The sequence below is a fragment of the Xyrauchen texanus genome, chromosome 9 (assembly GCF_025860055.1).
Source record: "Xyrauchen texanus isolate HMW12.3.18 chromosome 9, RBS_HiC_50CHRs, whole genome shotgun sequence".
Classification (NCBI taxonomy): Eukaryota; Metazoa; Chordata; class Actinopteri; order Cypriniformes; family Catostomidae; genus Xyrauchen; species Xyrauchen texanus.
The window spans coordinates 24,118,589-24,134,914 of NC_068284.1; the positions used below are offsets into that span (position 1 = coordinate 24,118,589).

The following is a 16,326-nucleotide window of genomic DNA, read 5'->3' on the forward strand; positions in this document are numbered from 1 at the left end:
ACAGTGAAAAAATTATATTTTGGTCTGTTCTCACCCAAAACCAACTGGATCGCAGTAGCAGACATGGATTAAACCACAATTCTGATGGATTATGTTTATGCTGACTTTATCTCCTTTTTTTTTTTTTTAAGGCCTTATCACCACTCAATTGCATTGTGTGGACCTACAGAGCTGAAAAAACCTACACTGGTGGCCAAAAGTTTGGAATAATGTTCAGATTTTGCTGTTTTGGAAGGAAATTGGTACTTAAATTCACCAAAGTGGCATTCAACTGATCACTAAGTATAGTCAGGACATAAATTATGTAAAAAAAAAAAAAAACAGCACCATCACTATTTGAAAAAAGTCATTTTTGATCAAATCTAGACAGGCCCTATTTCCAGCAGCCATCACTCCAACACCTTATCCTTGAGTAATCATGCTAAATTGCTCATTTGGTATTAAAAAATCACTTTATGAGCCATTATGTCAAATACAGCTTAAAGTTATTTGGTTCGTTAAATGTCACTTAACATTGTATTTGTGTTTGTTTATAAGTTGCCAGAGTATGCAATTAGACTGGCATGTCTCAAGGTCAATATTAGGTAAAAAAATGGCAAAAAGAAACATCTTTCTCTAGAAACCTGTCATTCAATCATTGTTTTAAGGAATGAAGGTTATACAATGCTTGAAATTGCCAAAAGATTTCATACAAAAGTGTACACAACAATCTTCAAAGACAAAGGACAACTGGCTCTAACAAGGACAGAAAGAGATGTGGAAGGACAGATGTACAACTAAACAAGAGAATAAGTTCTAAATTAGTCTCTAGTTTGAGAAATAGATGCATCACATGTCCTCAGCTGACAGCTTCATTGAATTCTACCCACTCAACCCCAGTTGCATGTACACAGGTTTGGGGAGTAATGGAATACATGTAATGGGATTTTGTATTTAAAATACAAAATATAAGTAACTGTATTCCACAACAGTAATGATTTAAATCATTGGTAATTAGAATACGGTTACATTCAAAATGTATTTTGATTACTGAAGAGATTACTTTGCATTTTATTGTAATTTGTTTGATTTTAATATTTTGTCCGTTGAAGCACTTTCTTATGATGTGTTACATTCATACGAGCAGACAGAGAAATAAGTTTGAAGTAAGTTTTGGAGCAGAAGAAATGGAAATAAACTTATGTAAACTGTCAGCTTTACACTAAGCTAAAATGCTATTTCTAGCCATTTTACATGCACACGTTACCAGACACGATCATATTTGTTTATCAAGAATATTCATGTTACATCATAATTTCTTTTTTCTAGTAAGACCTTTGATATTAGGGCAAAAATCGTATTCTACATAATAATTTTTGTATTGTTTTCTGTAAAAAAAAAAAATCTAAAAATCCTTAAAACAAGATCAATTAGATATATCTTGTTTTAGAAACAACACCGCTTAAGATATTTATGTTTTTCAGAGAATGTATTTTTAACATGTATTTTTGTACTGTACTGGCAGAGTTTTTATAGTCAAAACAAGTGAAAAAATCTACCAGTGCTGAAGAATTAATCCAAATAATGTATAATACATTACTGACCTTGAGTAATCTAACGGAATACATTACAAATTAAAGTTTACAGCATGTATTCTGTAATCTGTAGTGGAATACATTTCAAAAGTAACTCTCCCAACCCTGCATGTATGACAGTAAAGAGAAGGTCTTATGGGAAGAATTGCAAAGAAAAAGCCACTTTTGAAACAGAAAAACAAAAAGGAAAGGTTAGAGTTGGCAATGAAACACAGACATTGAACAACAGATAATTGGAAAAGAGTGTTATTGATCTTAACCCCATTTAGCTTTTGTGGGATCAGCTAGACTGTAAGGTATGTGAGAAGTGCCCGACAAGACCACCACATCTATGGCTACAGGAAGTGTGGGGGGAAATGTCACCAGAGTATCTGGACAAACTGAAAGCTAGAATGCCAAGTATCTACAAAGCTATCACTGATGCACTTGGAGGATTTTTTATGAGAAATCTTTGAAGTAGTTTAAGTTTAAAAAATAAAATCACATTGCAATAGTCATTTTTCATGTTAATAATGTCCTGACTATACATTGTGATCAGTTGAATGCCACTTTAGTGGTATTTAGTGGTACCAATTTCTTTCCATAAGAACAAAATCTGTACATTAGTCCAAACTTTTGGCTGCCAGTGTAAGTTTGTGTTCAGCAGAAGAAAGAAAGCCATTCACATCTGGGATGGCATGAGTGTGAGTAAACAATGAAAGAATTTTAATTTTGGGGTTAAATACACATCCCTTTAATTCCTTTCAGTCTAATCAGAATATTGGAGCAAAATGAATACAGTGCTAACTTGCAAGCACTGTAATTATAATGTATATGACATTATCTGCAAACCTAATAATTTAAACCAAAGATGACAGTCAGACCAAGAGAGAACTTTAACTGCCACCACAGAGTCATTTCAAAATCACATCATCTTATCACTTCTTCCCTGATAGAGAGAGAGAGAGAGAGAGAGAGAGAGAGAGAGAGAGAGAGAGAACTGAGAAAGGAACAATAAGACTTACATTCTTTCTTCAGTTGAGCGATTATGGAGTGCTCTCCTCTGTTCATGGTTACCTTTGGTTGGTTTTTCAATTTTATCTTACATTTTGACAGTGCAATGTGTTCACAAGCTAGGCTACACCACAGTCCTACACATGACAATATTCTTTTGGTTACCATAGAATCTATAAAAAGCAAGTCTTCCCACGTAATACATGAAACTACTGCAAGAGCGTGGAGGTAAAGATCTAAAACTCATCATTTGTGTTCTGCAGAAGAAAAAAATTCATAAACATCTTCGATATTATGAGGGTGAATAAATGATGAGATTTGGGTGAACTTACCCTTTAACAGTTTAAATGGCACATTTCTGCGCATATTGTTTTGTGGTCTGTATTAGCACAAACTATATTAACCTGACATCAAGCCCCACAGCTCATAAAATGGCCTGTTCAATTAAATGGTTTAGAGAGGATAAAAAATTATCATGAAAAATAAATTATGGCTGTTTTTTATTTTTGTGGAATTCAGTAAACGATGTATGATGTGACCCCTCTAATTATTCAGTTTTAGGATTTGGTATTATACTGTTTTGGAGAACTATAAAATATTTCTATGCATACACTTGCTCTCAATCACTCTTTTATTACATGTTGTCAAGTAAATCGACATTCCAAATGTGTCAGTAATGACTCATTGTCTGATGGTTGCTTGGCTTGATGTCAGGTACGATGTCAACTGGCAGCCACTGCTAAGCGGTTTCATTTGTGGCGTGTACATGTTTCAGCATGTATGCTTATTGTTCATTCATAGCTTTCATTCTCTAACATATTTTGTGCAGGGTTGGGAGGGTTACTTTTGAAATGTACTCCACTACAGAATACATGCTTTAAAATGTCGTTTGTTATGTCTTCTGTTAGATTACTCAAGGTCAGTGAAACACAGTTCAATGGAAAGGAGGAAGCGAGAACTGGCTTGACAATATAAATGATAATTCAATGATAAACTGAACCAAAAAGACAAACAAACACAGGTGTCGGAAAGCTGCCCATAACTCTCTCTCTCCCAAACTGCGGTCTCCGGTCGGCCTTATCCCTCTCTGGCTTGATCAGCCTGATTAGGGGCCGGGTGTGCAGAATCACAGCCCGGCCCACCCTCCGCCCTGTCACGTATTTAGTAACGTATTCTAAATACTTTGGATTACTTGTTCAGCACTGGTAGATTTTTTCACTTTAGTTTTGACTATAAAAATTCTACCAGTACAGTAAGACAAAATGCATGTTAAAAATACATTCTCTGAAAAACCTAAATATCTTATTGCTTCTAAATTTTGTTGCTTCAAAAACAAGATTAAGGATTTTTTTGTTCTTTTTACAGGAAAAGAATACAAAAATGATTATCAGGAATATGATTTCTGCCCTAATATCAAAGGTCTTATTAGACAAAAAGAAATTATGATCCAACGTGAATATTCTTGGTAAACAAATGTGATCGTGTCTGGTAACGTGTGCGTGTAAAATGGCTAGAAATAACATTTTAGCTTAGTGTCAAGATGACAATTTACACAAGGTTTACTTCTATTTCTTCTGCTCCAAACTTATATGTATACGTAATCCTGTTACATGTATTCCGTTACTCCCAACCCTGATTGTGTGTATGTGTTTGCCTGCATTTCCATGGTTGCGCACACCATGAAAAAAGTATTTTAAAGGTATAGTTCACCCAAAAATGTTAATTCTCTCATCATTTACTCACCCTCATGCCATTCCAGATGTGTATGACTTTCTTTCTTTTTTCTTAGACTAATATCTCAGCTCTGTAGGTCCTTCCAATGCAAGTGAATGGTGGCCAGAAATTAGATTTTCATTTTTGGGTGAACTGTTCCTTTAAATATTTTGACTTGGAGACATTGGAAATTAAAAAGAAAATTTTGTTGAATTCCAAAGGATCAGTTTGTTTTGTATAGCAGTATTATGTGACATTTGTCTACAGAGAGTGGCTCAGTGCACAGTCTGCAGACAGGAGTTGGAGAGTTGATGGGGAACACACGCTTCTGGCACGGCAAAGACTACTGCAACTTCGTCTTCAAAGACTGGATTCAACTGGACAAGCCTTTTGATGGTTAGCCACACGTTTTTTACCCAGCAGCTTTTGCTTCCTTCATTACATTGATCATTAACTCAAAGGTTACTCTTATAAAACAAGGGTTTTCATGCGTTTCATGTTTACAAACTTGCTTTTTAACACTGTGCTCGACTGTAGATTTTATTGACAGGTACACAACCCCCAGAATGCCCTGGCATGACATCTCCTCAGTGGTCCATGGGAAAGCAGCCAGAGATGTGGCCAGGCACTTTATACAGCGTTGGAACTTCACCAAGGTGAGATATTGACCAGCCCTCTGCCTTGGCCCCTAACTCAAATATTCAGAACTTTTCTTTTTACGCTTGACAGGCTTCTGAATTCCCTTTATGTTCACTTCAAGAAGTTTAAGCACTGAAATTTGTTAAAGCATTATTCAGTTCTGTCACAATAAACAGATTATTCTTTCTTTTCTCTCACAGATAATGAAGCCAAAATACAGATCGCTCTTCTACCCGTTTCTACTGCCCAAATCTCACAGTACGGGCAATGATCTGAAGTACAAAGTGCCAGACTGTATCCAGACCAAAGTTCAGGTTAGATGGAAACACACACATAAAAGGAAGTAATGCACTGTAACATCTGTAGCTCAACTGGTAGAGCATGGTACTAGGAAAGGACAATGCTTGGAGGCTAATTATCACATGGGAAGTTGTCACAATCTTAATAACAATAAGGTTAAGTGTCTAAAGTCCAATTTCACAAAGGTAACTGTGGCTTTCAATGTAGGTTTCAATAGGTAAGTTCCACTGTGACAACTTACCCCATATAGAGTAACAACCCGCTATTACTCAACATGTGTTCAATGAACCGTCTCATGGGTAATAACCATGCAAATGTTTTTTTATTTATTATTATTTAGGTATGTTGTCTATACAGAAATTGAAAGAGAAAAGTATGACCACCAGTCTCCCCTATATTGAATGCACTGTAAGTTGCTTTGGATAAAATCATCAACCAAATGAATAAATATAAAGGTCTTTCAGGTATTGCGGTCAGCTGCAGACTGGTCGGCAGGAATCAAGCACCATGAGGAGTCCATTCATAATGCTTACATTCAAGTCATCGCCAAGAGCAAACACTTCATCTACATTGAGGTACACAGTCAGCCTTTTTCCTGCTGCTTGTTAGTGTACAGTCACATGTTTCAAATGTTTGGACCTCCATTTTGGCTTAGGTGCAACCAGTGGGTCTGTTCATTAAAGAATGCTAAATGCAAATAGTAACCTGCAACTAGTCGTATAATTGCGTATTATTAGGATGGCAAAATAAATAGGCATTTCAATTATTAAGTGAAAACACTCTCCATATATTTTGTTGTTGAAACTGTAAATTTGTATTTCTGTATGATTAATACAACATTTAGCCCAGTGTTTATTGAGTTATTTCAGTATTTGAATTTAAGGACATTTTTGTTACTGTTGTTCAATATACTATTTTTGTACAATATTGGATAACCGCTTGATGTCAAATGTAAAATCTGGGTCCAGAAGCCAAACTATTTGAGAACCACTATATTATGTACATTAACACTGCTAACATTTCACTTGCTTGTGTTTCATATTTATGATTAATGCTGGCTGTGTGGCATTCATCACAAATATAAAACACAAGCAAGTGGAATTTCAACAGTATTTTCACTCTATGTTACAAGTCACATGTGCCTTTGTTGGAGCAATGGCCTAGCATAGGGCTGTACACTTCTTTGGGTGTTAGAACTGGTGATAGTGAACTACAAAATTTATCAGCACAAATTATTTTATTGTTTTTCGCACACTGGAGCATAGTCAAAAAAAATGTTTTTATTATTATTTCAATTCTTTATTACTATTTAAATTCTTTACTACTACTACTATTACATTTTTGATGCAATGCCATATTTTATTGACTTATTTGATATAACTATATATCTTTTACTATAAAAATGTATCACAAGATAAATCAAGGTGCTGCAACACCCTCATAATTTCTTTGACTATGCATTTGACCCCACCACCACCGTATATGTATATGTATATGTATACACCTTATGATGTTTATCGACAACCTGAATAACATATTAAGTTTTCATTGCTCACATCAGTTTCTGTAGTTCTATTTTGCATGCAGGCTGGAATGTATGACCAATGTGCATGATGGAAAATGTTACTGTAACCTTGACAATGTGTTCACAGCAACCTGCTAAATGCGTTCTTTGTTATTATTGCAGCGTGCAAATAGGTTAAAATTTGGCATCGCACATGGGCTATTTTGCTGTTTTGATAAATAATGTTATTTGTTGATGACCAAAACAAGCGCTCCAATAAATATTTAACAAAGTTAATTTGATAACTTGATCCGTATGTCTAACACTGTCAGTACTGGGATTTTGTTAGTCAGTGGATACAAATATAGATCAGTAAGCTTTAACCAGATTGACTGATTGATCTCAAGGTAAAGTTACTAGTACAAAAAGATCTGGATTCTAATCCACTCTCATATAACTTTTTAATTTAATAAATTAATATTGCATCTGTATGTACCATGTTAGCCTGTGTGAAAATGTAACCATTAGCAATTCCAAACATTAGTAATTGCTACACGTCATTATACAAATCCACAATGGTGGTACAGAATAACAGAAAAGGAGATGACAGCATTTCACCAGATGCGGAACATTGTGAACGACACACAACGCATTCCATGTAAAAATAAAAGCGTAAAGTGAAAGCCCCACCTTGTTTGTTCACAAAAAAATTAACTGCTTAAATGGAAAAAAATACATTTTTATTAAGCTACTATGAAACATTTTATATAAAATACAGTGCATTCAGAAAGTATTTAGACCCCTTAATTTTTTTTTTCACATCAATCTACACTCCATACCCCATAATGACAAAGCAAAAACAAATTTTGATAACTGCAAATTGATTAAAAAGAACAAATTGAAAAATCACGTTGACGTGACAATTCAGACCCTTTGCTATGACACTTGAAATTTAGCTCAGATGCATCCCATTTTGCTGGATAATCTTTGAGATGTTTCTTTACTTTGATTGGAGTCTACCTGTGGACAATGAAAATGCATAATAGAGCAAAAACCAAGGCACGAGGCCAAAGGAACTGCCTGCTGATCTCAGAGACAGGATCGTGTCGAGTCACAGATCTGGGGAAGGCTACAAAACAATTTTGGATGCATTGAAGTTCCCAACAGCACAGTGGCCTCCATAATTCCTAAATGGAAAAAGTTTATAACAACCAGGACTATTCCTAGAGCTGGCCACCCAGCCAAACTGAGCAGTTGGGAGAGAAGGGCCTTGGTAAGAGAGGTGACCATGAACCCGATGATCGTTCTGATTGAGCTCCAGATCATACAGTATGTGGAGATGGTAGAAACATGCAGAAGGACAACCATCACTGCAACACTTCACCGGTCTGGGCTTTATGGCAGAGTGTCCAGACAGAAGCCTCTCCTCAGTGAAAGACACATTAAAAAAGCACAAGCAAAGCACTCCCAGACTGTGAGAAACAAGATTCTCTGGTCTGATGAAACAAAGATTGAACTATTTGGCCTCAATTCCAATTGTCATGTCTAGAGGAAACCAGGCACTGCTCATCATCTGCACAATAACATCCCAACGGTAAAATATGGTGGTGGTAGCATCATGCTGTGGTGGTAGCATCTTTTTTGTTTCAGCAGCAGAGACTGGGGGACTGGTCAGTGTTGAAGGAAAGCTGAACACAGCAAAATCCAGAGATATCCTTAATGAAAACCTGCTCCAGAGCACTCAGGACCTCAGACTGAGCCAAAGGTTCACCTTCCAATAGGACATTGACCCCAAGTACACAGCCAAGACAAGAGTGGCTTAAGGACAACCATGTGAATGTTCTTAAGTGGCCGAGCAAGAGCCCCAATCGAACATCTCTGGAAAGACCTGAAAATGTCTGTCCATCAATGGTCCACATCCAACGTGATAGAGCTTGAGAGGATCTGCAGACAAAAATGGCAGAAAATCCCCAAATCCAGGAGTGCAAAGCTTGTTGCATCATACCCAAAAAGACTTGAGGCTGTAATCGCTGCGAAAGGTGCTTTTACTAAGTACCGAGTTAAGGGTCTGAATACTTATGTTAGTGTGATATTTAAGTTTTTCTTTTTAATACATTTGCAAAGTTATCAAAAATCTGGTTTTTGCTTTGTCATTATGGAGTACGGAGTGTATATATATATATATATATATGTATATGTGTATATGTATGTGAAAAATAAATAATTGAAAGCATTTTAGCATAAGGCTGCAACATAAAAAATGGTGAAAACAATTAAGGGGTCAGAATATTTTCTGAATGCACTGTATATGCAATAGTCAGTGGATGTATGTCATGAGCAGGAACACGTCTGTTTGCATTTTGTTTTGCGTTTTAACTGGAAAGGAGCACGAGGTGTGGAGTGAGTAGAGTGGGTGTCTGGATGCAAGAGATAACAGCCGCAACGACCACTCATTATAACATTAAACATATCATACTCCAGGGCTAGATCGGCACTTATTATTAACACATACAAACGAAATGGAAACTACTGCTTGAGAACTGGAAATATTTATTATGCATCAGACACTTACCTGACGAAAGCTATTTCCAAAAGTGGTGTGGTCAAAAATTGGCAAAGGCAAAAGTGGTATGGACATGTCCCACCCGTAACTGATGCCTATGAAGACTTCAAAGTGAGTAAAACTGTCACACTTTACAGCCTTGGCCTAGCAGTTAGTACACATGCTCTGACCCATTTAGATATTGTGTTAGCGTGGGAAATGCAAATGAAATGCAAGTTTGAGTCTGACTTGTGTTACCTGATGCTGTTCCCTTTTTGTCTCCTAAAAAAAATAGAAATGCCTAAATTAAATGATTGACCTGATCTTATTTGGCTGATGAACTATAGTGATTTTTACTGCATTTCATTGTTTTTGTTTACTTTCAGAACCAGTTTTTCATTAGCTGTGCCGATAACAAACATGTCTACAACAAGATTGGCGAAGCCATTATTGAGAGAATCATCAGGGCTCACAAGTAAGTGCGAGAATCCTTATACATTACCACTTTGTCATTCTTCACTGGTCCAGACCAGTGGAGCTCAGTAGGAATGCAAAAGCATATACTGTAAATAAACACGAAACATGAACCAAAAATACTGATGACTCATCTTAACTTGCACTACACAGATGTTTGTCCAATCAAACGTACTCTAGATTTAAATATCCCTCTAGTATTAGAATAGCAAGTAGCAAATCATGGTTCATGACTGTGACAAAACTAAAGCCAATTGGCTATTTAAAAAACAAAATAGGCATGAGCCCTTTGATAAATCCTGCCTAAACTAACTGTTTCAATAAGAAATATGTCAGCACAGGAAAGAAAACCAGGAAAGTTTACTGAAGGGAGCACACTTGTGTCGCTCCCTTCAATAAACTTCTCCCATGCTAATGAAGTCGTGGAAGATATGAAGTATCTGATTTACAGGGGAAACAAATTCCTCTCTGTGCAGCATGTCATGCACACTGGCACAGCTGCAGAGACAGGACTGTCTGAAACGCACATTGGTGGTTAATGAGAAGCTTGCACCTGTCGCTGCATTGCTGTGAGCCTGACATGAGCCGCTCTGCACCTAGGCATGCCACTCGTGAATTGGCCTCAGTACTTAAGTACATCATTGTTGTTTATACTATAAAAAAATTTTTTTAATCATAATGTGTTTAGAAAGCTCTTTGGGAGAGGAGTCAATTGTAATGACTTTATAATTATGGAGGCAGCGCACAAATTGAGTGTACGGAAATGTTGCTTAAAAGAAATGGGTTGGAAAGGATGGTGCCATTAACCCCATGGGAATTTGGGTAAGAACACAATATGGCCAAAAGTATGTGGACATCCAAACTCCACACCCACATGTGCTTGTTGAGAATAGACTTTCAAAATCATAGGCTTTAATAGGGAGTTGGTCCTCACTTTGCTGTTATAACAGCTTTTACTCTTCTGGATAGACTTTCCATTAGATATTGGATCATGATTGTGGGGATTTGCTACTGTTCAGACTCAAGAGAATCAGTGAGCTCAGACACTGATGTTGGGTGATGTTGGGTCTGGCTCACAGTTGGCCTTCCATTTCATCCCAAAGGTGTTCATATTTTTGATTTGTGGAAGCCAGTCATGTTTTTCCACACCAGAATCAGTAAACCATTTCTTTATGGACCTTGCTTTGTGCACAGGGGGATTATCATGCTGGAACAGACAAGGGCCCTTCCCAAACTGTTGCCACAAAGTTGGAAACACAATATTCAAGTATGTCATTGTACAGTATGTTATTGCATTAAGATTTATTAAAGGGCCAATGCAAACCTGTTGATTAGAATGGAGTGTCCACATGCTTTTTGTCATGTACTGTAGGTTGTGTATTTACATGTATGCATTGGGACTGATGTGTGATGTGTCATGTCACAGAGAGAATAGGAAGTTCCGTGTGTATGTGGTGACTCCTCTGCTGCCTGGCTTTGAGGGAGACATCTCCACTGGAGGAGGAAGCGCACTCCAGGCTGTCATGCATTTCAACTACAGGTAGGAATGAGACTGTTACTGTGAATGTGTCATTCTTGGGGAAATATAATTTCTACAGGGAGGGCAGCACAGATAATACATTAAATATCATACTACCTGAAGCCCCTGCAACAACAATGATCCCTCACTGATCCCAGATTTTTTTAACGCATTTATTTAGCAGGAAAGGAAGTATAGAAGCGGTTCAAGTTGAATTGTGTTACTTCTGTCACACTAGAGTCACCAAATGGAATTGCTAAAATAATTACCTGGTTTTTTTTTCAGTCAGGTGTTATGAACAATCCACTGTCTTCCATTGGTTGATAAACAGATAGTCCCATCCTAAACTTACGCCATTGGTTTAGCCAGTGTTTTGTTAGGCTGGTCGAGATGCGTGAACAAACGGGAATGTTTTGATACCTCTACAAAGCCATTGGGTTTACACTTCTGAGGGAAATAACCTTAAAAATGATTTACTCATTAAGGGGCAGTCACACTACACTTCACACTTCATTCACTCCCATTCAAACGTATCTGAATGCAGAAGAACAGAAACGCAAGCTCGTGTGAAGAAATTACATACAAAGCTGCATACCAAAGTATAAGCTTTGGGATCTCTGAACCATGAATTCTTACCACAAGAGGTTGCGTGACCAATAGGAGACGGAAACTTCACACTCTGACCTCATTCAAAGGATACATATTTCAAAGCTGCTAGATTTATTGTTGCAGGAAATTGAGTTGACAATATATTTTAAAAATGTTTAAGTAATATTATTTGTTTTTGTGATGCATTATTTACTTTCTCCAGAAGTCCTCCCACATTTCATCATATCCTGGTCCTTTGCGTTGTACAAAAAAAAAAATTGTGCTCAAAGCCTAGTGTGACTGCCCCTTAAGGCCAAAGTACAGTGACAAGAAAGTATGTGAACCCTTTGGAATTAACAGCATTCATGTGTAAATTTGTCTTCAAATCTGGTTTAATCTTCATCTAAGTTACATGAACAAACGCAATCTTTTTTAACTAATTACGCACACATTATTGTTTTGTTCTTGTACATATTGAATACAGCATTCTAACATTCACAGTTTAGGTTTGAAAAAAATATGTGAACCCCTAGGCTAATGACATCAACAAAAGAGTCAGGAGTTGGCAAACCTAGCCAACACCACGAAGGAAGCTGCTGCTGTCTAACAGAAACATTGTTTTCTGCCTGAAGTTTGTTAAAATCCACCTTGACACTCCACAACGCTATGGGGAAAATGTTTTGTGGACTGATGAAAACATCATCACAACATGAAAACATCATCACAACAGTGAAGTATGGTGAAGGGAGCATCATGATTTGGGGCTGCTTCTGGGCCTGGACCGATTACCATCATCAAAAAATGTAATGAATTCCTAAGTTTATCAAGATATCCTACAGGATAATATCAGGGTGGCTGTGTGCCAGCTGAAGCTCAGTAGAAGTTGGGTGATGCAGCAGGACAATGACCCTAAACATTGAAGTAAATCTACAACTGAATGGCTTCAAAAAAGGAAAGTCCACCTTTTGGAGTGTCCCAGTCAGAGCACAGACCTTAGCCCAGTAAAGATTCTGTGGAATATGGATGAGCTAAAGCAGTTCTGTAAGGAAGAATGGTCCAAAATTCCTTCTGAACGTTGTGCAGATCTAATCTGCAGCTAGTGGATATGCTTGGTTGAGGTTATTGCTGCCAAAAATGGATCGACCAGTGATTTAAATCCAAGTGTTCTCTTACTTTTCCCACACTACTGTGAATGTTTAATGGGATGTGTTCAATAAAGACATGAAAGATTATGATTGTCTGTGTTTTGTTAGGTTAAGCACATTACATTGTGTTTGTCTATACTTGTACCATAGATGAAGATGGCCAATTATTGCAGAAAACCAGCTAATTTCAAAGGGTTCATATACTTATTCTTGCCACTGTATATATCGGTTGTCCGCCTTGCTGATCGCTCCATGCACAGTTTGCGTGATGAAAATGTTGTCATCAACACAGTCCGCGCACGGACCAGATTTTCTCAACCCGCAGATGCAGTACTCGTCTATTTCTTGTCGACGCATGCACCGGCCATTTACTGTACTAAAAGAGTATCAAAAAGCAGTTGTAGTGGGCATGCATTGAACGCATTCACAATTGCTTGTGGTCAGAAAAGTATACTTTGAAAGGCAATGCCCTCAGGCGGGGCACGTTCCGATCCAGAACATAGAAAAATGAATTGTACCCGGGCCTATAGTTAGCTCTGCATATTAAAGGTGCACTCAGTAATTTTTTCCTCATTAAAAAAGATTAAATCCTAAAGACATGAATTGTAATTTTGCAATATATGTAGGTAATAATGACCAATCTTAATAAAATGTAGACTCCAGTCATATCAGAAACCTTCTAAAAGCTGTTTTATTCTACATGGAGAGGGTCCGCACATGGGGGCTGCCATGCTAGAATCACATGACCAGCCGTATACTACTCACTTTCAGTGAAAGTAATCATGGCTGACTGTGAATACAACATTCCTGAATTCTGAAACTGAAAGCTATTGATTTTAATTTGTGTTGCATCCTAGCTACTAGGTGTCAGTGTAAGTCCAAGATGACACAAAGACAAAAGACAAAAGTTTCTGAGTGCACCTTTAAAGCTAAAATATGTCGTATCTGCGACACTAGCGCCACCAAATGCAGTTGCAAAAATAAACAATGTTTTCAAAACGGCATTTTCTGAATATGCTCCTCATATGCCGATGATTAAACAAAGAGATAGTCCTGCCCCTCACTCATGCCATTGGTCGAGTAACATGGTTGGGATGGATCTAAGCACGTCGCTCAACACAAACACAGGAATTTTCATAATGCCACGGAAACAGTGTTTACAGTTTTAGAGAAAATTAACATATGAATGCCTTATAGTTGTCTCGTTATATAAATGTGAGATAGAAGACAGTTACATCAGCTTTAAGATGGAATAGGAGAAAGTATTTTTTTTTTAAAAGACTCCTGTACCTTTTAAGTTAAAGACAACATGAACTAGCATTTGTAACACATTTGGCATCCATGTTGTCATATTTATGAAACAGTTAACGCTTCCTCTCTTGTGCACGTTCTCTCGCTCCTCTGATTATGATTTAACGAGACTGGCGAAATCTTCACGGCTTATTTCTGCTTTATCAGAGTGGAAGCCCAAGCAGTCCTGATCTATGTGACAAAACTGCTTTTATCATGCAACATCCAGCTGTCCAATCACACACTTTGAATATCATCAAGATGAAAGGAGGAATTTATCGAAGAAAAATGTAAATGTCGTTGATGTGAGGGTAATAACCCACATTAGACAGGGCTCCTTTGTTTTCCAATGCTGTCTTGCAAATTCATTCCATTGCACATATAAGAGGCACAGCCAAGTGTTAAATGCTTGTTTCACTCATCTGGAAAATGAATCTAAGTAAGCATTGCTTCAGTGTTGCAATAAATGTGAAAAAATGTGCTGTAAGATTTATTTTTAAATTGCCAGTAAAAATCTACTTTACCTCCGCTCTCTTGCAGTAGTTTCATGTTTTACGCGGAAGACAGGTTTACTGGTTTATAAACTTGCTTTTTATAGATACCATGGTAACCAAAAGAATATTGTCATTTGTAGGACTGTGGTGTAGCCTAGCTTGTGAACACATTGCACTTTCATAATGTAAGATAACATTGGAAAAACCATCCAAAAATAATGTTTTTGAGAGCTGCTCTTTGAATTCTAATCATGGCCTGCATGTCTTGATTTTTTAGAACCATGAACAGAGGAGAGCACTCCATAATCGCTCAATTGAAGAAAGAATGTAAGTCTTATTGTTCCTTTCTCCGTTCTCTCTCTCTCTCTCTCTCTCTCTCTCTCTCTCTCTCTCTCTCTCTCTCTCTCTGCTGTATCAGGGAAGAAGTGATAAGATGATGTGATTTTGAAATGACTCTGTGGTGGCAGTTAAAGTTCTCTCTTGGTCTGACTGTCATCTTTGGTTTAAATTATTAGGTTTGCAGAGAATGTCACATCAGGTATAATTATGATGCTTGCAAGGTAGCACTTTTTGTAATATTGCTCCAATTTTCTGATTAGACTAAAAAGTATTAAAGGGATATTTCTACCAAAAATTAAAATTTTGTTATCACCCTCATGCCATCCCAGATGTGTATGACTTTCTTCTACTGAACACAGATGAAGATTTTTAGAAGAATATCCCAGCTCTGTAGGTCCATACTATGTAAGTAAATAGGTACCAACATTTTGAAGCTCCATAAAGGCCACATAAATGTAATCCATATGACTCCAGTGGTTTAATCAATATATTCAGAACCAATATAATAGGTGTGGGTGAGAAATTGATAAATATTTAGGTAATTTTTTACAATAATTTTCCTCCCTGTCCAGTGGATTGCCAATATACATGATGAATGCAAATCATAAAAAAAAAAAAAGAAGAATGTTAAAGTCAAAGTGTAAATGGAGATGGGGCCTGGGTAGCTCGGTGAGTATTGACGCTGACTACCACCCCTGGAGTCTTAAGTTCGAATCCAGGGCGTGCTGAGTGACTCCAGCCAGGTCACCTAAGCAACCAAATTGGCTCGGTTGCTAGGGAGGGTTAACCTCCTCATGGTCACTATAATGGTGGTTCTCGCTCTCGGTGAAGGTGGTGAGTTGTGCGAAGAATAGCGTGGGCCTCCACGCGTGCTACGTCTCCGCGGTAACATGCTCAACAAGCCACGTTATAAGATGTGTGGATTGGCGGTCTCAGACGCAGAGGCAACTGAGATTTGTCCTCCGCCACCACGAGGACTTAGAGCGCATTGGAAACTGGCCATTCCAAATTGGGGAGAAAAGGGGAGAAATAAAAGTGTATCATATCGCTTCTGCAAATATGGATTTAACCACTGGAGTCCTATGGATTGCTTTATGCGCTTTTTAGAGCATCAAAGTTTTGGTACCCATTCACTTACATTGTATGGACCAACAGAGCTGAGAAATTATTTAAAAACTTCTATTCCTTTAAATTCCCATAGTTTTCTTCTGC

General features: G+C 37.4%; 1 protein-coding gene across 1 annotated transcript in view; it reads left to right on the forward strand.

The window, feature by feature from the left end:
• Window positions 1-16,326, forward strand: part of LOC127649172 (phospholipase D1-like) — a 39,373-nt gene that overhangs the window by 14,872 nt on the left and 8,175 nt on the right. The window contains 7 exon segments of the mRNA XM_052134145.1: window positions 4,548-4,676; window positions 4,818-4,936; window positions 5,120-5,233; window positions 5,684-5,794; window positions 9,652-9,740; window positions 11,166-11,279; window positions 15,053-15,102. Coding sequence (XP_051990105.1) covers window positions 4,548-4,676; window positions 4,818-4,936; window positions 5,120-5,233; window positions 5,684-5,794; window positions 9,652-9,740; window positions 11,166-11,279; window positions 15,053-15,102 — 726 coding nt within the window.